At 38.0% G+C, this 22158-nt stretch overlaps 1 protein-coding gene across 2 annotated transcripts; it reads right to left on the bottom strand.

The window, feature by feature from the left end:
* Positions 1-1454: 1454 nt before the first annotated feature.
* On the bottom strand, positions 1455-21266 carry LOC143904993 (aquaporin-like). 2 transcript variants are annotated; one of them, XM_077420072.1, is made up of 5 exons: positions 21051-21266; positions 6974-7161; positions 5930-6073; positions 3920-4378; positions 1455-2439 (listed from the first exon to the last, which is right to left on the bottom strand). In XM_077420072.1, the coding sequence occupies exons 1-5, from the start codon at positions 21073-21075 to the stop codon at positions 2434-2436; spliced, it is 822 nt and encodes a 273-aa protein (XP_077276198.1). In that variant the 5' UTR covers positions 21076-21266; the 3' UTR covers positions 1455-2433. The 2 variants fall into 2 exon arrangements, with proteins under 2 accessions (XP_077276198.1, XP_077276189.1); XM_077420063.1 differs by having other exon boundaries at positions 1455-2442; positions 21051-21264.
* Between the last annotated feature and the right edge of the window lie 892 nt (positions 21267-22158).

Genomic DNA, 22158 nt, shown 5'->3' with positions numbered 1-22158 from the left:
CCGGTATTAATGATCACGTATATACGTACTCAGAGACAATTACACGTGATTTGTTAGGCGACTATAATTTAAACGGTACTACGAATGATACTACACAAAATATTTCGCCCGTACAAATGGTTCTGCAATCGATGGCCGATTAACGCGTAACGATTAAAGCGCACACGGGGATGACACCGCGCCGCTGATGGTCTTTGTCATATTTTTCCGTCGTTCCGGATAAATTGATAAAGTGTTTGTATCCCGATGCGATCGTATTAGGCAGGCAGCGTATAGGTCCCGAAAACAAGTTGCAAAATTCTGTCGGTGCAGACGGCCTGCGGCGAAGAGAAAAATCAAAAAGTTACACTTTTTACGCACGTCATATTTTTTCAATGACACTCGTTCAATCCTTTTCAATCAAAGTTGTTATTTTTATTTACTCGCTTTTATTTATTGCACGAGCGTAAAACTTCATCAAAATGCGCATGCCACGAAGATTATTATAGCATTCTTTTCTTAATATATTATAACAATATATAGAATACGAAATAAAATTGTACGTTTATGTTGACACAAAATCTGTTCTGTTATAAATAAAACTAAAAAAAATTATATAAAACTGTAAAATTGAAGAAGCACTAACATTATTTTCCATAAGAAGCACATAGCAGTTTCATTATGATATCTATTCCAGAAATGTTATATTTTTTTCACAAGCAGTTATCAAATATTTATCATAAGAAATATTATTTTCAACAAATCCATCGAATAAATTAAAAGGTTAGCTTTTAAAGTTTGTAGTTAAAAGAAATTCAAACTTTAAAAATTAAATGCCACATTTCAATTCTCCCATGACAGTCGGTTAAATTGTTCTCTTTTTTGCAATTGTGCAAGTAGGTCATTCGTCGCCAAGATCTACAAGAAATAAGAATAAGATAGTATACGTATAATGGGCGGGCAAATAATTAATGAGATTCTGTTGTACTTACACGTATATTTGATGTGCGTCTCTTGATAAAGTACATAAATGGTGAATTGTTGACGCTCGAAAACTATCGTTTCCGTCGAAAGCCACCGTATCAACAGGAAAGAATTCTTTTCTCCGACGGACGAAACGCTTTTCCCATGCAGCTATATAGCAATAGCTTCGGGCGAGTACATACGCGTAACTATAGAAATAACGAATGTATATATGTATATCTATGTAACAAAAATTGGTTCGTAAAAAGTCATCGGTCGGCCCGTTCGCCGACTACTGGGGATCGACATTTCCGCTTCCGGCGAACCAGACGACTCTAACAAACGCGAGTACAAAATAGTCTGCTCTGCTTAATTGAGCGAATAACGTGGAAACGATTCGTCAAGCGATATCGCATACAAATATTGCTACGTATAAATAGATTACGTATAACTATATGTTAAACAATATGGGAGGTGTATACGAGTAAAAAAGAACGAAAATATGACACAGGTTAGTTTTGTATCGTTAGATAATTTTATTCGTTGTCAAATTGAGTATATAATAAAAGTTAAGATATTAACACGCACGCATACATGACTAGGTACATTTTTTAAATTTATTTATTGGCCATGTTTATTCTCACCAGATCGCAGATGTGTAACTTATCAACTTATCACTAATGCATATATGTAAAGTAGATCAAAGTATGACAGTGGATATAACGAGAGAAAGTAAATATATATGTATATGCACTGCGCACACACGCAATAAACTCTTTTGATGATTGAGACATTTATAACAAACGAATGTACACTATATTACAGAGAGAAAGTGGCAAAATAATGGCTCACTCGGAATTAATTTTATTTTTCATATTAAGATCGCGATTACAAGGGCATGGCACTGTGTCAAGATGCTTTCACACATCATACAAGAGTCTCTTATCGTCTATATTCCTAAATAAATAGGCAGACATCACATTTTGGACTTGATTAGATTCGATAAAATTGGAGGTGTATTAACCTGATTGCATTGCATCCAAATTTTTTTTTATCCATTTAAGCTTAAACCGGATCGTGTCGAAGGTAACGACTTATAACGATGTGCGCGTTTCTACAGTTAACTCATCAGTCAACTCACTGAGAAACGGCGTGACTTGCGGTTGTATGAGGTGTACGCGTGTGATGACTGCTGTGTCAGTTCACGTTGACGACCAACGCCATTCGCGACGAGTCGAATCGAGACGATTGTCTATCTCGTGTATCTCGGGGATTGTGAGTATATATCCTGGTTGAGCTTTTGAAGCTTCCCGCGATCCTGGTCATCTGGACCCGTCATTGAATCGCCCGGTGCATTCTAAAGCACCTATACATATCTTACCTATATACCCCGAAAATCCGGATGGTTTTCCTCGCGTCGAGAAAGCGTCCACCGAGTTTCAGCTTCTTACCGCTCATCACTTTCGGTCGTTTCGGTCTCTCGCCATCAAGTTAGGACTGCTGAAAGGTGAACGCCAGAGGAATGTCAGGTATAATTTTCGGGGCGTCATTTCGGAACGCGGTCGTGATCGAGCCGAAAGCCGCAAATCGAATCGCGGAAATATTCAGCGGCATGATATCACGGGAAAATGAGGATGTTTGAGGATCGCTAATAATCACGAGATTGGCTGAATAACGGATATTGACTGGCGCGCTATGCTGCGGTTAATAAATAGCGGCTTCGCAAATAATATTCACCGAGCATAATAATATTCACCGTTGCTTTAATTAAAATGAATGCGGAAAGAGCTCTTTTCGCTTCTAATTAAAATTAAAGCATTTTCTAGCTATGTCAGTTGGAACGAGGTTGCATATAAAATTAATTTTCTCCGAGATTGGAAAGTACGTGTTTATATGTATATGTTTAAGAATCAAAAGAACATTTCACCGTATACATCCGTTTCTTAGTAACGGATGTAAAACCTTGGACGACGACGGTGCGAAGGAATAAGAGACTTTATTACGTAGAATTACGTGCGGTCTTAAGGATCGTCTTAATATTCTCGCCCTACGCTCGTTATTACGCTCAAAGCGCTTAATTTTACACCCCGAAGCGGGTCGTCTTTGTTCAAAGGGCTTTCAAAAGCGCTGCGCCGAGCGCAGATAAAATCGCGGTTCTCGATCACGGTGAAATAAGAAGAATACGTAAGAATATAAGATACAATATCGTTGGGGACTCACGGCTTCTTTCCTTATTCACTTTAGAGCTCGCGCATCGACGATCGGGGTAAACCGACGAAGTTAAATCCAGCTCTTCGGTATATAACGTCCCGTAAAACCAGTTTTACTGAACTTCCTTGCCCACCATAGCGATTTATCGTCGACCTTTATGGCCGGCCCTTACAAGATAATCCGCATCATGCGAAAAGTCTTGATGCATGGTGGGCATGGCGTTTACATGATATTAAAGCCACCGTGAGCCTCGTTTATTCTCCCGTATTTTAAGGGGTCATTTAGTCGCACGAAAATGGCCGTTAATTTCGCCGAAACGTCGTTAACAAGAATTATCGCTGAAACGGGACATGGTTCCGGTTACGTGCGAGATTCGCGTACGTTTTGTATCTTAGTTTAGGGCATATAAAACGGGGGTTCTATATCGATTATTTCATGTTACTTCAATTATATTCGAGAAGTATAATGGGAAAAACTAATTGAAGATAAGCAAACGAACGTTGAAGTTTCATATTTTAAGTTAAATATTTCTCTATAATATCTAAATTAATAAATAATGCATTGTATATTTTAAAATAATATTCAAATGTTCCTTTCGTATGCAAAGGTCTTTCTTCGAGAATTCTAGAGGAAAGTTAATTATATAAATTTAAATATTACACCTCTCGCTTTTTTGCTTATTAACTGCTAGCTGCACGATTCAAATGTCTTGTAGTTATAAAAATCGATGAAAAATCGGTTATTAATCGTTCGTCGTTCGTCTCACCTCCGTTTTGTGGATTTCCACGCTGTTAAGCGCGACAGCTTCGGGTATGGGTTCCTCTTCCTCGACCTCGTCGGAAACACCGAAAATAGTTCTGTACATGAACGAGGAAATCATGGCGCCGCCGATTGGGCCAAACCAGTAGATCCAGTGATGCGTCCACTGGTTGTTCCATAATGCTGGCGCGAACGACCTTGCGGGATTCATGCTGCAACCGGTGTAGGGCCCGACCGCAGTCCCCATCACGGCCACTGTAAGACCGAACTTAATCGGCACCGAGTCCGAATTCTTCTCATTTCTCGGATCCCAGACGGAACACACCACCAGCATCAGAACGGCGGTCGCGAGGCCCTCGATAACCAAGCCCTGAATCGCGGACAGATCGACGTGCAGATCGTTCACGCAAAACATATCAGCCTGATCGACCGTCCCGGCCGTCAAACGATCCTTCGGCGTCACCACCTGTATTAAAATAATAGAGACGATTATTACATTTGATAACACTTTTTTCGTAAACGAAATTAAAATTGTCACGTTTTCTCTTAAACATATTTCGCGCATATTATATAATAAAAACGGATTTCATTAGCAAAATGGGATTTTATTATACACAATAAGTAAAGCAAACGCTGTGTATGTACAATGATGAACATTGGCTTTTATCCGCATTATCGTATTGGAAACGTATAAAGAAAGCATTATATTATTTTGTTATTTATAAAAATAAATTGACAATGAATTAAAAACGTTCATTTATAAAAGCAAATATTTCAACGGAAATTTCAAATATATTGTGATTTATTTATTTTTATTTGTTGTATGTTTTATAAAATTATATTATAAATTGCGATTGGAGATGGCTGTTACGAAAACAATAATGAAAAAAAGAGGACTTTGAAGTATGAAATATATAGGAAGTACTATTTACGCAATATCCTTTTGCTTTAGCGTGTAACACTTTTGCATTTGTCTGCTATCGGAATCGTAATTTATATTCTGCAACATTATTTCTATAATAAATTTATATTTTTCGCGATCATTGAATTCAGAGAACACATTATTCAATAATATAATAGGAGTAATGGGCAATTCTGTTTTTCACTTTTTGCTTGTTTTATCTTAGACTGTCGCGTCGACAGTAAGGTTTTCCCTGATTACACGAGAACGTTCATTATTAATCGATACGTATACTGATTAAATATAGGTATTGACCCGCGTTTCGTTATAAGTATTGATGCAAGCTAAATCGAGATTATTCCTGATGATTTATCTCAATAACCCCATAACCCGTCGCCAGCATATCTGTCTTGCTCAAAATAATCATTTTCCTTTCATTGGGATGATGTTACCGAACAAAATGCTAATTATAGACATTTTAATAAAATCCACATTCCATGCGTGTCGTTTCGTCGATATTTAGCTTAAATTACGACACGGATACAGTAAACTGATGCTAAAGGTTACCAGTTACCACATTTTGTCAATATATGACCAGAAAATCTTTATATAGATTATATCTTTATATAGATTTCTATATTTAAACGTGACAACTTTGATCGCACAGTTATCTCGCAACAAATGCTTTAAGGCTCCTGGGCTCTTTCCCGACATCTCATGAGATGTGACGTCAGAAGCGAGAAATGTTAAGAATTGACACGTTGAGAATTCTTGCGTATACTCAGAGAAATTGACAGTTCGTTCAAAAATTAACAAATGGATAATCCGATATTTTTAGTCGGAATTATGAAAAGCCGATCAAGATTAGAATAATGTCCAATCAATGATAGCCGGATATCATTAATAATTGATCGGCTATTCATAATTTCCATTAAAAATATCGGATTATCCATATTTGTTAATTTTTGAACGAACTGTCTATTTCTCTGCTAAATCACGATTTTATTCAATTGTAAATGCTTACGACAATTATGCAAGAATCAATATACATATATCTTTTTATCTCCATATGTAATTAATTCAGCGAAAGAATAATTGGATTTTCTTATTACCGACCTTCAGCATACCGTAACCCAGAATGGCACCTATCATCTGCGACACAAAGTAAACTAAAGCTTCGGGAATGGTTTTTTTCCCCAGAATGATAGATCCAACAGTGACGGCTGGGTTAATGTGAGCTTGACTGATGTGGGCGATGCACTGAAAACACAGAATCAGAGAAAATTTTTTAATCATCGGTGCGTTAACTCTAACATTGTGCTTTAGTAAGATGCGCCAATAAAATTCGAATTGTGACGCAAATATAAAATTACGAGATGAATGAAAGCTGACTTATCCGGACATCGGAAAAACTCGCGCATTCCCTCGCGATTCGCATAGGTTCGCCACGTTTTGCTGTAACCTTATTTCCGAGCGCAAGCGAAAGGCGATATGTAAATGTACATTGCAGTAGTAAAAAAAAACGCATCTTTGGCGGGCAATATTACATTCCATGATACGTAATAAACACCTTAAATAAATCGACTATAGTTTCAATTAGAAATATAAGCGAGATTAATTTTCGATGGAAAAATATACCGCGTGTCAATCATCATTTTCCAATTATCGTGGATAGAAATAAATAGAGATCTACAATATTTCTCTCTCTCTCGGTATATATAGAATATATAGATGTCGAAATATTATACCGTTTTAAATGAATCCGCGCCGTCTGCATTATTTAATCACGGAAATCGTGCTGGATGACGTTGCCATACGTAATTGTTAAAATAGCTATTGTTGTTTATTTGATATCAAGAGCTTGAAGCTTCTCGTTTTCCACCTGAATGACTGTATGTTGTATAGTATAATATAACGTAATAGATATGCAATCTTATTACAGTGGGTATAATGTATAACGTGATAATGATGCAATATAATAAATAGTATTTTAATGTAATTATAGTATTATAGTAAAATTTGTAGCACAATTATTGTATTATCAATTTATACTTATGTCATACTATAATTGATTGTGCTACAAATTTAAAATGCAGGTAAAGACGAAACAACAGTAGGGAATGATCGTCGTATATAGGTAGTGGAAGATTACCTACTGACCTGAATCACAACCATAACCGCTAAGCCAAATGTTAGCGTTATCTGTAAGTGAGGAGGCACGACGCCAAGACCAGCAATGCAACCCATACATCCCAGAAATACTAGAATGGCTGTACCGAGCAGCTCCGCCAATCCGGCGATGAGAGTAGTCTTCACGGTGCTTTTTCCTTGCACCCATTTTTGTAGTCCTAAAAACATTTTTTGTTATAAAAAAAACAACTATGTAACGTACCTTTTCTTTAATTCAATCGCAAAATTAAATATGGAAATTTAAATAGTGAATTTCACTCGAGGAATTAAATAATATCGTTATATTTAATACAATTTCGATTTTCACCATTCATTGTTTAGCACTTGACTTTGACTGACTTCTCAGGAAACTGTTCTTTTCGGATTATGTATTTAAAATTATTTAAAATTTTTCTTTAAGAAACAGTACAGTCATTGCATATGGTTACACGTGTCCTTTCCAACACTGCAAATCCAAGTGTGTAATTTTTACACATTTGTGTGTAAAATCGTGTAGTCACTTTTCACGCATTTGTACGCGTGTTGTTTTTACACACTTTTCAAAAAAAAATCACGCGTACAAATGCGTAAAAAGTGACTACACGGTTTACACATTTAAATGTGTAAAAATGACACACTTGGATTTGCAGTGAAATTGCTGCTATTTATAAACCGCCTTTTACAACGAATATCTTAATTATCTCGACAGTTGTCATCACTATGACTTATTTATAGTGCGATCGCACGATAAAATTAAACATTTCTTAACGCAATTGCATCACTTGCCTCTCGTCTTACGACGATTCCGCCACATTTTCCACACCGTGTCGACGCGCGATCATGTACAACTCGCGACTACTACTGACGGTATAACAACTTTCACGCAGATACCGTCGTCTTGGTATCGCCGCTCGAACAAGGTCGATGTACATACACGGCATTGATGCACGTCGATATGTTGCCTCGATTGTCAGTCGAGGAATAGAGCTGCTCATTTTACATCAAGAGACACGGTAGTGTCTCGCGCCAAGTACACGCGGAGCGAGACCGACCGTGACTCTTTTACGCGACGCGACGGGTTGCGAGTACCCGAGATGTTGAGATCTCGATAACGAGTGAACGGATCAAGTTCTAAGTAGGCTTGATCGATAGCTTGGGGTCCAATTAGGGGGGGGTTTCTCTCATAATATTCCGCTACGTGCCTTACGAGCGGAGATATTGCGACGCAAAGTCCAAATGTGAAAATTTATTTTTAAGATACTCCTCCTCCTCCTCCTAACGCCGCGATCTATCAGAGAAACGTCACTTTCACTTTTTCGACGCTGGCGGCGCAGGTATCGCCAGTTTCGATATCGCGCGCGTATTTCGAAATTAGGTCGATAGACTTATCGGTCAGGAGGAAGATTTCTATATTTAGGTAAAAATTAGGTATATATATAATAAATATTGAGTCAACGGAAAAGAAGGTTCTCTATGCTTGGCAGAAAATGCCGCTAGGGAATTTTTAAGTCGATTCTTATGAATCAAGCTTGAATTTGATGTCTATGTATCCCAGGTTGCCGATGACGAGGTCCAGATAGTGCGCTTTATAGTTTTCGGTGTCCAGGTGTAATAATACGTTGAATTCGATGTTTACGTGTCCCAGGTTGCCGATGACGAGGTCCACATAGTGCGCTCCGTAGTTTTCGGTGTCTACGTGTATTAATACCTTGAATTCGATGTCCACGTGTCCCAGGTTGCCGATGACGAGGTCCACATAGTGCGCTCCGTAGTTTTTGGTGTCTACGTGTATTAATATCTTAAATTCGATGTCCACGTGTCCCAGGTTGCCGATGACGGGATCCAGATAATGCGCTTCATAGATTTCGGTGTCCAGGTGTAATAATACGTTGAATTCGATGTCTACGTGTCCCAGGTTGCCGATGACGAGGTCCACATAGTGCGCTCCGTAGTTTTTGGTGTCTACGTGTATTAATATCTTGAATTCGATGTCCACGTGTCCCAGGTTGCCGATGACGGGATCCAGATAATGCGCTTCATAGTTTTCGGTGTCCAGGTATAATCGTACGTTGAATGCGATGTCTAGGTGTCCCAGGTTGCAGATGACAAGGTCCACATAGTGCGCTCCGTAGTTTTCGGTGTCTACGTGTATTAATACCTTGAATTCGATGTTCACGTGTCCCAGGTTGCCGATGACGGGATCCAGATAGTGCGCTTCATAGTTTTCGGTGTCCAGGTGTAATCGTACGTTGAATGCGATGTCTAGATGTCCCAGGTTGCCGATGACAAGGTCCACATAGTGCGCTCCGTAGTTTTTGGTGTCTACGTGTATTAATACTTTGAATTCGATGTCCACGTGTCCCAGGTTGCCGATGACGAGGTCCACATAGTGCGCTTCGTAGTTTTCGGTGTCCAGGTGTAATAATACGTTGAATGCGATGTCTACGTGTCCCAGGTTGCCGATGACGAGGTCCACATAGTGCGCTCCGTAGTTTTCGGTGTCTACGTGTATTAATACCTTGAATTCGATGTTCACGTGTCCCAGGTTGCCGATGACGGGATCCAGATAGTGCGCTTCATAGTTTTCGGTGTCCAGGTGTAAACGTACGTTGAATTCGATGTCTAGGTGTCCCAGGTTGCCGATGACGAGGTCCACATAGTGCGCTCCGTAGTTTTCGGTGTCTACGTGTATTAATACCTTGAATTTGATGTCCACGTGTCCCAGGTTGCCGATGACGAGGTCCACATAGTGCGCTCCGTAGTTTTTGGTGTCTACGTGTATTAATATCTTAAATTCGATGTCCACGTGTCCCAGGTTGCCGATGACGGGATCCAGATAATGCGCTTCATAGATTTCGGTGTCCAGGTGTAATAATACGTTGAATTCGATGTCTACGTGTCCCAGGTTGCCGATGACGAGGTCCACATAGTGCGCTCCGTAGTTTTTGGTGTCTACGTGTATTAATATCTTGAATTCGATGTCCACGTGTCCCAGGTTGCCGATGACGGGATCCAGATAATGCGCTTCATAGTTTTCGGTGTCCAGGTATAATCGTACGTTGAATGCGATGTCTAGGTGTCCCAGGTTGCAGATGACAAGGTCCACATAGTGCGCTCCGTAGTTTTCGGTGTCTACGTGTATTAATACCTTGAATTCGATGTTCACGTGTCCCAGGTTGCCGATGACGGGATCCAGATAGTGCGCTTCATAGTTTTCGGTGTCCAGGTGTAATCGTACGTTGAATGCGATGTCTAGATGTCCCAGGTTGCCGATGACAAAGTCCACATATTATTTTTACGTCAGACATAATTTTAATTCATCCAATTTTTATTATGTCTAAACATAATTTTTGTCCAATTTTTATTATGTCTAGACATAATTTTAATTCAGCGATTTTTATTATGTCATGACATAATTTTAATTCTGCCGCTAGGGAAATTTTAAGTCGATTTTTATAATCAAGCTTGAATTCAATGTTTAGGTGTCCCAGGTTGCCGATGACGAAGTCCACATAACGCGCTCTATAGTTTTTGGTGTCCAGGTGTATTAATACCTTGAATTTGATGGCCACGTGTTCCAAGTTGCCGATGACGAGGTCCACATAGTGCGCTTCGTAGTTTTCGGTGTCTACATGTATTAATACCTCGAATTCGATATCTACGTGTCCTACATTGGGTGCGTTCAGCCGATACTTTGCTAGCCTAGCAATCGTGAGCAGTCGCTCGTTTTCGCTCGTTTCTTCTTTTTTGACTTACTGGATTAGAGAGAGAAGAAACGACTAGACACCAAAAACTATGAAGCGCACTATGTGGACCTCGTCATCAGCAACCTGGGACACCTAAACATCAATTTCAAGGTATTAATACACGTAGACACCGAAAACTACGGAGCGCAATATGTGGACCTTGTCATCGGCAACCTGGGACACTTAGACATCAAATTCAACGTACGATTACACCTGGACACCGGAAACTATGAAGCGCACTATCTGGATCCCGTCATCGGCAACCTGGGATACGTGGACATCGAATTCAAAATATTAATACACGTAGACACCGAAAACTACGGAGCGCACTATGTGGACCTTGTCATCGGCAACCTGGGACACCTAGACATCAAATTCAACGTACAATTACACCTGGACACCGAAAACTATGAAGCGCACTATCTGGATCTCGTCATCGGCAACCCTGGGACACGTGAACATCAAATTCGAGGTATTATTACACCTAGACACCGAAAACTACGGAGCGCGATATCTGGACCTCGTCATCGGCAACCTGGGATACGTGGACACCGAAAACTACGGAGCGCACTATGTGGACCTTGTCATCGGCAACCTGGGACACCTAGACATCGAATTCAACGTACGATTACACCTGGACACTGAAAACTATGAAGCGCATTATCTGGATCTTGTCATCGGCAACCTGGGATACGTGAACATCAATTTCAAGGTATTAATACACGTAGACACCGAAAACTACGGAGCGCACTGTGTGGACCTCGTCATCGGCAACCTGGGACACGTAGACATCGAATTCAACGTATTATTACACCTGGACACCGAAAACTACGAAGCGCACTATGTGGACCTCGTCATCGGCAACCTGGGACACGTGGACATCGAATTCAAAGTATTAATACACGTAGACACCGAAAACTACGGAGCGCACTATGTGGACCTCGTCATCGGCAACCTGGGACACCTAGACATCGAATTCAACGTACGATTACACCTGGACACCGAAAACTATGAAGCGCACTATCTGGATCCCGTCATCGGCAACCTGGGACACGTGAACATCGAATTCAAGGTATTAATACACGTAGACACCGAAAACTACGGAGCGCACTATGTGGACCTCGTCATCGGCAACCTGGGACACGTAGACATCGCATTCAACGTATTATTACACCTGGACACCGAAAACTACGAAGCGCACTATGTGGACCTCGTCATCGGCAACCTGGGACACGTGGACATCGAATTCAAAGTATTAATACACGTAGACACCGAAAACTACGGAGCGCACTATGTGGACCTTGTCATCGGCAACCTGGGACATCTAGACATCGCATTCAACGTACGATTACACCTGGACACCGAAAACTATGAAGCGCACTATCTGGATCCCGTCATCGGCAACCTGGGACACGTGAACATCGAATTCAAGGTATTAATACACGTAGACACCGAAAACTACGGAGCGCACTATGTGGACCTTGTCATCTGCAACCTGGGACACCTAGACATCGCATTCAACGTACGATTATACCTGGACACCGAAAACTATGAAGCGCATTATCTGGATCCCGTCATCGGCAACCTGGGACACGTGGACATCGAATTCAAGATATTAATACACGTAGACACCAAAAACTACGGAGCGCACTATGTGGACCTCGTCATCGGCAACCTGGGACACGTAGACATCGAATTCAACGTATTATTACACCTGGACACCGAAATCTATGAAGCGCATTATCTGGATCCCGTCATCGGCAACCTGGGACACGTGGACATCGAATTTAAGATATTAATACACGTAGACACCAAAAACTACGGAGCGCACTATGTGGACCTCGTCATCGGCAACCTGGGACACGTGGACATCAAATTCAAGGTATTAATACACGTAGACACCGAAAACTACGGAGCGCACTATGTGGACCTCGTCATCGGCAACCTGGGACACCTAGACATCGAATTCAACGTACGTTTACACCTGGACACCGAAAACTATGAAGCGCACTATCTGGATCCCGTCATCGGCAACCTGGGACACGTGAACATCGAATTCAAGGTATTAATACACGTAGACACCGAAAACTACGGAGCGCACTATGTGGACCTCGTCATCGGCAACCTGGGACACGTAGACATCGCATTCAACGTATTATTACACCTGGACACCGAAAACTACGAAGCGCACTATGTGGACCTCGTCATCGGCAACCTGGGACACGTGGACATCGAATTCAAAGTATTAATACACGTAGACACCGAAAACTACGGAGCGCACTATGTGGACCTTGTCATCGGCAACCTGGGACATCTAGACATCGCATTCAACGTACGATTACACCTGGACACCGAAAACTATGAAGCGCACTATCTGGATCCCGTCATCGGCAACCTGGGACACGTGAACATCGAATTCAAGGTATTAATACACGTAGACACCGAAAACTACGGAGCGCACTATGTGGACCTTGTCATCTGCAACCTGGGACACCTAGACATCGCATTCAACGTACGATTATACCTGGACACCGAAAACTATGAAGCGCATTATCTGGATCCCGTCATCGGCAACCTGGGACACGTGGACATCGAATTCAAGATATTAATACACGTAGACACCAAAAACTACGGAGCGCACTATGTGGACCTCGTCATCGGCAACCTGGGACACGTAGACATCGAATTCAACGTATTATTACACCTGGACACCGAAATCTATGAAGCGCATTATCTGGATCCCGTCATCGGCAACCTGGGACACGTGGACATCGAATTTAAGATATTAATACACGTAGACACCAAAAACTACGGAGCGCACTATGTGGACCTCGTCATCGGCAACCTGGGACACGTGGACATCGAATTCAAGGTATTAATACACGTAGACACCGAAAACTACGGAGCGCACTATGTGGACCTCGTCATCGGCAACCTGGGACACGTAAACATCGAATTCAACGTATTATTACACCTGGACACCGAAAACTATAAAGCGCACTATCTGGACCTCGTCATCGGCAACCTGGGATACATAGACATCAAATTCAAGCTTGATTCATAAGAATCGACTTAAAAATTCCCTAGCGGCATTTTCTGCCAAGCATAGAGAACCTTCTTTTCCGTTGACTCAATATTTATTATATATATACCTAATTTTTACCTAAATATAGAAATCTTCCTCCTGACCGATAAGTCTATCGACCTAATTTCGAAATACGCGCGCGATATCGAAACTGGCGATACCTGCGCCGCCAGCGTCGAAAAAGTGAAAGTGACGTTTCTCTGATAGATCGCGGCGTTAGGAGGAGGAGGAGGAGTATCTTAAAAATAAATTTTCACATTTGGACTTTGCGTCGCAATATCTCCGCTCGTAAGGCACGTAGCGGAATATTATGAGAGAAACCCCCCCCTAATTGGACCCCAAGCTATCGATCAAGCCTACTTAGAACTTGATCCGTTCACTCGTTATCGAGATCTCAACATCTCGGGTACTCGCAACCCGTCGCGTCGCGTAAAAGAGTCATTGATATAAACGTCGCTTTGCACCGAACGGAAATGAGAGGTAATTAAGTCTGCTGATTATACGTCGAATTACACGTCATTAAATTCGCTTTAAATACCGCTGGACTTATTCAGGAACTTACTTTGATTGTTTAGTATTAAAGGAATGTTTTAAGAAATGTATATACGCTTTACTTTCCGCAGTTTTAAAGATTGCAAATCTATAATTGGCCTGCTTTAAATATGAGTCATATTTAAAGCAGGATTCATAAATACACCGCTTTTGCACTCAACTCTCTTCAGTTTTCCTATCAGTTTTCTATTCTATTATTCTGACTTTAAAACACGCATAAAATCGATTTTCCTAAAAGTTCATATTATTATACGTCTTTAGAAAGATTTTTGCCAGATAATCTAAAAAAGGTAGTGCATAAGAAATGTCAATAAAAGTACAAGAGACAATCTCTTGTCTATCTCCTTTTTCAAGACAGAGAAACCTACTTTTTTTATCGCAGAGTACATACGTGACACGATAAAAAATTGCGAGTGCGCTCGCATAATTTACGTCGACGCATTGCTATAATTTATGGTAAACCTTGTCTTGATGATATATTGTGCTTAACATTGTACTCAACATCACATATCCACAATTAGACGCCGTAATGTACTTGCATTTTAGTTTTTCAATATTGATCTTCTTATTTCTTTGCATTTACCTTCCTATAGTCAATTTGTTAAGAAGAATGTACATTATCGCAATTTCTTTGCAAACGCCGATGTTAATAACCGATTTTTATCGAGCGATTATTGGTGTTAAGTGAGCACAATTATTTATCAGCGCATTTTCTAATTGTATACAATTAGATAAGTGTGTGTGTGTGTGTAACTGAAGAAACTTTGAAATAAATAATTTAAAAATGTCTGAAAGATAAATATAAGTGCTATAATATATTATTAGGTGTGCAAATTAATTTGGTGCCTTTTTAAAGAAATTACACGTTTATATTTACAGAAAAATTAAATATATTTTATCCTCGAAATATTTGCCATTATTTTGTGTTTATGATTTTGTTTTATCTTTTTTTTTTTTTCATTAACTGACGAATCCTTTCTCGAACAAAAGATGATAACTTTGTCGATAAAGTCGATAAAGTCGTCAATGCTTTTTCGGATCTCTTCCACTGTTTTGAAGTGCGTATCAGCCAGGTGATGTTGGAGCGACTGGAACAAGTGGTAATCCGACGGGACTAGGTCCCGTGAATATGCCACATGAGGGGAAACTTTCCAGCCCAAGGAGCAAATAACGTCCTTTGTCCCCCTTTTCGAGCGACCGAGTGTTGTCATGCTGCAGAATAGTTCTGAAAACTTTGATACTACGTTTTATAGATTACAGCACCTTTACCCAGAACAGAACAAATCATTTCCGCAGCTTCAGCAGCATTCCTTTTTAATTAAAATGTGAAAAAATGCAGTGTCTCAAATGTTGCTTGTCAGACGTCATTGTGTTTAATCCTGTTATTCCTTTTTATGAGGTTTTGTCATCTGCTTTGCCAAGATGTATAGTATTTTTTTATGCTAAGATTGGCACTTTAAAGTCTCAAAACGACGGGAAGAAATTTGAATTTAAAACAGAATCATAATTAATTCAATGTAAAGGTTCACCGAATTAATTTGTACACCTAATTTTATCTGATAATACAAAATTTAATTGGTCAGTTATTTTTATACAAATAATTAGTTAATCTATTTATACAAAATCTTTAACAAATATATCCTGAAAAGGCATTTTGAGTTACAATAATAATCTTGAAATTTTTTTAACACAATTTCTTATCGTCAATTAGATAAATGTATATACAAATCGTATTCCTTTTTGCTGTTTTGAAAAATATAATAATTCTTGATATTTTGAAAAAATATAATTTTTGAATTATAATTATTTACTATAATATGTAAAATTCTAAGTGGTTTTATTCGGAGAGCACACTTTTCGGTCAGAGTATTCTTACACACGATAAAGGTAATATACTAATCGAGCGTTATCTACCAATGTCGTAATTAACAACAATTTCATGAATGACAAATACGTTAATGGACAGATTCGTTAAACACTTAATGGATAATGAACGAGCCAATATATATATACGAATCAAATTTGTATTGACATTAACCAGATTAAGACAGACATTATAATTAACCAACAAATCTGTTATATTAATAGACATAAATAAAGTATTTGAAGCAAAAATAATATTTACTAAAAAAATGTTTAAAAAATTTCTTTTGATAACCCTTTCATTAAAAGCTCAGCCAGCAGTATATCGCATTGCAAACGAAATATTTCAAATATACGCCGAAAAATTATTTGCTTGTGATTTATAAAAACGTTTGTCTCAGTTGAAGCTAAATCTTTTATGATTTATCCACAATTATATTTTGCACAACTGGTCATGTAGGTCAATAATAAGATATTTGAGTTTTATCCCCGATATTGTTGTACAAGACAAAAAAAGATGCAACAGTTAACAACTCCTCCACTTTCAGGACCTGTCGATAATACTTATCCGTTGGTAGCGAACAGATATCGTTTGATAAGGGCAGACAAATATATTTTTACAGGAAATAAATAACAGCTTTTTGTGCATTTAAAATTGCCCATTACCGTTATCCAGATTTCCGCTCGAAGTATTCTTCGCCCGCGTGTGATAAGATGTATACAATGCGACCTAGCTATATAACTATCGTGCAGATACGTTCGACGATTAATTGTTTACGACTCGTGCATGCCTAATAATCTTCGGCCATTATATATTTCCACGAAGTTCTCTCCATCGGCGTTGACAGTTCGATTTTCCATGCTTAAAGCAGAGACGCAATTGCATTTTTTTATCCCGCACTGTGTTTAATTTATCACCGACATAGATTCGATAGTTCTTGCGATGTGCTTGCATGAATACAAAACAGAAGCTATCGAGAAAACCTATTCAGAGATCTATAATTCTTATATTTTCTTACATCAAAATGAACAAAGTGCCAATAATTTTTTAATTTTGAACACTCGGTAATCATTAGACAATTAAATGATCAGGTATTATAGCTTATCTAAACAATTCACCTTTATTGCCTTAAGTAACATGGCAGTCTGCAATTAAGTATGCATCTGATGCATATAATGTCGGCGCGGTCGGAGTGAATTATTACAATTATGCGATAATCTTTACCCGCTGCGTGCACATCAATAAATCAAATCCCAGGTGTTCCGAGTTCCGAGTTGATCGTTGATCGTTAGCATCGGCGTCGTGAAACTTGGTCTAAAGAGGACGGATGCATCGACGGGACGCACAAAAAGAAGCCGCAACTTCTTTGGTCGCGAGACATTGTTACGCTTCTAATCGCCGTCTCTAATCAACGAACAACCGCGTCCACGCTAACGAAGCTTTAATCTACGATCTACATGCAATCGGTTAATTTTGCGGGAGCGCCGTCAAGAGATTACGCTGCAGTTAGCTGGTATAATCTGCCTGTTAGACCGATAAATGCGCGAGCGTGAGTCAAACGTTAGCTGACGCAAATTGACTAATGATCCATGGCATCGTATGCACATGCATTATGACGATAAATTGACATAATTTTTTTTGTCTATCTCAAATTCGCGAGGATTGATTTTCATTTATTTATTAAGTTCCATTTAAATGAGCTGGTTTTTTTATCATCTCTGACATTCTTCTTTGATTTTTTGGTGAACTTTATACGCAGAGTTGCTCAGATACATTATCTTCGAAAATGATATAGCTCAAAATATTATATAATTCTGATCGAGTAATAATAACAATAATCACTGTTACTTTTCACTTACGATATACTTTCATGAAAGTTCACTATGTTATTTTTTCTATGGTGACACATTCAAAAAGAAGACTAGACACGATTTTTTAATATCAAGAATGGTGTAATTTGTAGTAAACTTAATTTAATACATAAAATGTTTTAAACTCGACATGCGCACTATCGACACTCTACAGATTCATAATTATATGTCCATATAAGTTTGATCTAATTAGCATATAATATTTTATTATCGTTTTTTTTTTCGTTATTCGACACCAAAGCATTTGACGCTGAAGAATTGACGTCACCGTTTCGCAATATTGCAATAACACTGACTAAGTTTTAAATCTTACGATTAGTTATAAAGCGTTGTAACGACGCGTACATTTATGAAATCTAATGCTAGAGCAAGAGTTATCTTTTAACCTCCTGCGATAAGCAAGTTTTTCTTTTTTTTTTGTTTCCAATGGAGGAAATAAAAATAATTTGCAGAGGAATTTTCTAACTAGCTCATACTGATATTATGAATTATAATATTGTCGTTCAATCTGCTCTACATAATCTTGTACACGTTTTGTTGCAATGCCTAGCCTTTATTTTCACGACTGAAATAACTCATCTCGAACAAGTGATTTTCTCAGTGATTTTCTTGCTAATAATTAACTGGCCCAATTACCATTCATGCAACTCTCATCTTACTTGCATTAATATCAGTAAGTGAATTTACACAATGACGTATGTACCTCGTTTCGGAAGATATCGCAGAAGGAATCTAGGCGTTTTCCTGCCTAGATATAATTAATGGACACTTGTTAATTATATTATCGATCACCATTTACTTAATAGAATTGAGATAACCACGGAGCAATTCCGTAACTTGTGTATCGCGATATCGAGCGGATTTATTTCCACACCAGTATGATAAAGGCCAATAGCAGTAGCGGCGAGTCGAAAGTCTAATCTCATGCCGATCATTGAATAAATATTCTTGCTGAATGATCTTTCGTATGTATTTCCGTTGAAATATATTCGGCAAATACGCAAACAAAGTCTCTGTATAAATAGTGATTTATAATGTCGACGGAATCTTAGTCCTTAGTAGATTTATCAAAATGAGATAGGTAAAAAATTCTACTCGTGCCAGGAAATCTTATCTATCGTACGATATGACTTAATATGATTTTTATTTTATCTGCCGAATTTTTGCGCTACTTCATAAACGCTGATAATACGAAATCTTCTGATATATACGTTTCGATATCATTAATATGTGTCATGATAATAAATTAGACAGATTTAATAAAATAGAAATAAAAAATGTATCAAATATCTTTTTACGCATGTCATATCTTTGTAAATTTTAATAAGTTATTAGCTTTCTATTTTGTGTTAAAAAATAAACTAAATGAAATATAGATTTATGTGTAAAGTCAATAACATCGTTGTAATTTTCTCACATTCATTCAGTAATTAATAGCACGATAAGATTTCGTGACCATGCCGAATCGATTGCAACAAAAATCTAGATAATCATTTTGACAAGCAGTCACGAGTCAGTTTGAATCGTATAAAAATTCTATCGCGTACGTTAGTATATTTTTTATCGCATGGATTATACAAACGTGTATTTCGTTTTCCATTATAAATATTTCACGCAGTAAGGCGCGCAGGCAGAGTGTGAAAAATTATATCTTGAAACATTATAAGAAAAGTGCATCTGACGTGTAAACATTATGTGCTGTTATGAATCAAAATCTCTTATAGTTTGTCAATAAAAATAGTACTCCACTCCAAACGGATGAAGAAGAAATCGTTGAAGCGATTTCGGAAAAAAGTTTTCGCAAGTTTATCGCAAAAAATTTTTATAAATCTTGTTGCGCGAGATTATAAGAGATTTAGCGTATATCAATAGATAAAATTATATAATTTATACGTTATGTAAGAAACGACCATGAACAAAACTTAAAAATAGTTTCTCAACGCATATTATATGCATGATAACCCGATGGAAGTGCGATAGCAATATAAGTACTATTCAAATTAAAATTTGCTTCTGTGTTTGCACAAGACCTTTCGATTCATTTAAAAGCGGCCAACACCTGTCACGCATGTCCGTCAATGTCGCATACCTAATTGCGTGGAGGAGAGAATTGTCGTAATGAGTCTTTGTTTTGCGGTGACATATACGATTATCGTATTATATTATCATGAATCATATTACGAAATGAATTATATCTAATATATCGCGCATACGATGCTGCGCGGACATCCATTATGTTAATGACAAAATTGTTCATATTCAATCTACGCGTGTGATTGTTCAAGTGAATAAATTTAAATGTGTAAAAGATTTTGAAATATGTTCATATATTAGATCCAAGTAATATTAACGAGAAATCTTAAAGAGAAGAGCAGTCCAAAAAAATACTTTTATATTAATCTTGTGTTTTTTTTTGCGACATAATCACGATTGAGTTTAAAATAATTAAATTCTATTTTAACTTTTTTCGCTAAACCAGAGATTGAAGGTGAAGACTATTCCGGTATTTGGACTATAGGGTCAATAGTCCAGCGTTACTTATTCAAGAACGATAACGTTACTATCACTGTACTATTGACCATTACGAGACACGAAACGAATGATTGTGATACATAGGAACATTCGCACGCGATCCAAAGATTTATTTTGAAATGACGCATAATAAGGCACACAGAGCTTTATTTACAGTTTCCGTCTTATTATATATACTTAACTCTGAATTGCTTATAATATTTAATCGCTCGTTAAAATCGCTATTAAGATGTATATATATGTATATATACTCGAATTTGTTTTCTATTATATAAATTTTATTATATAAATGAACAGCAATTGGAGAGACGTTAATTACGTCTCTCAACTATCATCATGAAGCAAAATATTTCTAACAAAACTCTTATCCTCGAAATTTATCGCCAAATAAAGAAAATCTAATGAGAACATGTCTTACCTGCGCGAAAATCGTTGGTCGGCATGACGGAGTGTCTTTGAGCGAAGAATCACAACACTATAAACACAAACGTTCTGAACGACGTACTTCCGATGGTCTTTAGCGACAGAGAGAAAAACGGAGAAAGACACCCGTGCACTCCGTCAGCCGGCCTTCTTGTGAACGGGGAATGATCGTAACACTCCGTTCTATATCGCGGAGAATAACGCGTGGTCTCTCTTCTCGCGATTAAGTGACTATATATATGCGCGAACTCCCTACTTCGGTTGTTTCTCGTTGTTCTTTCGTACGTAAAGTCAGGCGGGAACGCTAATTTCAGAAAAGCGAGCTGTCGCGGATGGAAACATTGACGTTACTGTTTATGTCACATAAACTCAAAGTCTTTATTAATATTAGGACGAAACACAATGCGCGCGCTACGCGCGGGCTATTTGATGCCGAGAGATTTTATTAACTTCAAAAAATATTATATATTCTTTATTAATATAGATATATTAAGTTATATAGATTTCTGATGATATAATATTATAATAGATTTAAATTTTCCATTGAGTTATACGATATTTGCAGTGAATACTATATTTTCACGTGTTTTTCTTGCATTAGATTTTTTTATCCTCTGAAGACAAATAACAAAAAATTATTATGCGATATTAATGAACGTTTAGATTATTAATATGTGCGATGACAATTTTCCTCGATATAATAATAAATAAAACGAAAGCGCCAATCAACATTGTGGAATTTTCAAATTAAACTTGAATTCTTTCAAAATTAAACTTAAACGTATACTCTCTTGAATCAGATTCTGCGAAGCGTTTGCCGATATACCTCTAACCAACAACCGAGACTAAGAAACTTTTTATACCACAAACAATGCTAGGAAGTAATTTTCTATGCCGTTACTTTCAATCTTTATCGCGGTTTGTAATATACTAATGGAAAAATTCAAGAATTCACAGGCTTGGCTAACAAAAAAACGACAGCTAAAATGCCTATAGGATATCATGACTCTATTATTAGTATTTTTGAGTTCTGTCGTATTTTATTGCATAACTTTTTTACGATTATTAAATTATACTTGATTTATAAATTATTTTTAGATTTA

Source organism: Temnothorax americanus, unplaced genomic scaffold (assembly GCF_048541705.1).
Source record: "Temnothorax americanus isolate GAGA-0224 unplaced genomic scaffold, ASM4854170v1 Scaffold11, whole genome shotgun sequence".
Classification (NCBI taxonomy): Eukaryota; Metazoa; Arthropoda; class Insecta; order Hymenoptera; family Formicidae; genus Temnothorax; species Temnothorax americanus.
This window is presented reverse-complemented; position numbering and strand designations above follow the sequence as displayed.

What these genes read in the sequence shown, in the direction of transcription:
- LOC143904993 (XM_077420063.1), bottom strand. Translation starts at nt 21,075, where the DNA reads ATGCCGACCAACGATTTTCGCGCAG. An exon ending in CGGTTATGGTTGTGATTCAG is followed by an intron (nt 6,074 to 6,973) that starts GTCAGTAGGTAA and finishes CTGTGTTTTCAG; the next exon opens with TGCATCGCCCACATCAGTCA. An exon ending in TGGGTTACGGTATGCTGAAG is followed by an intron (nt 4,379 to 5,929) that starts GTCGGTAATAAG and finishes ATTTTAATACAG; the next exon opens with GTGGTGACGCCGAAGGATCG.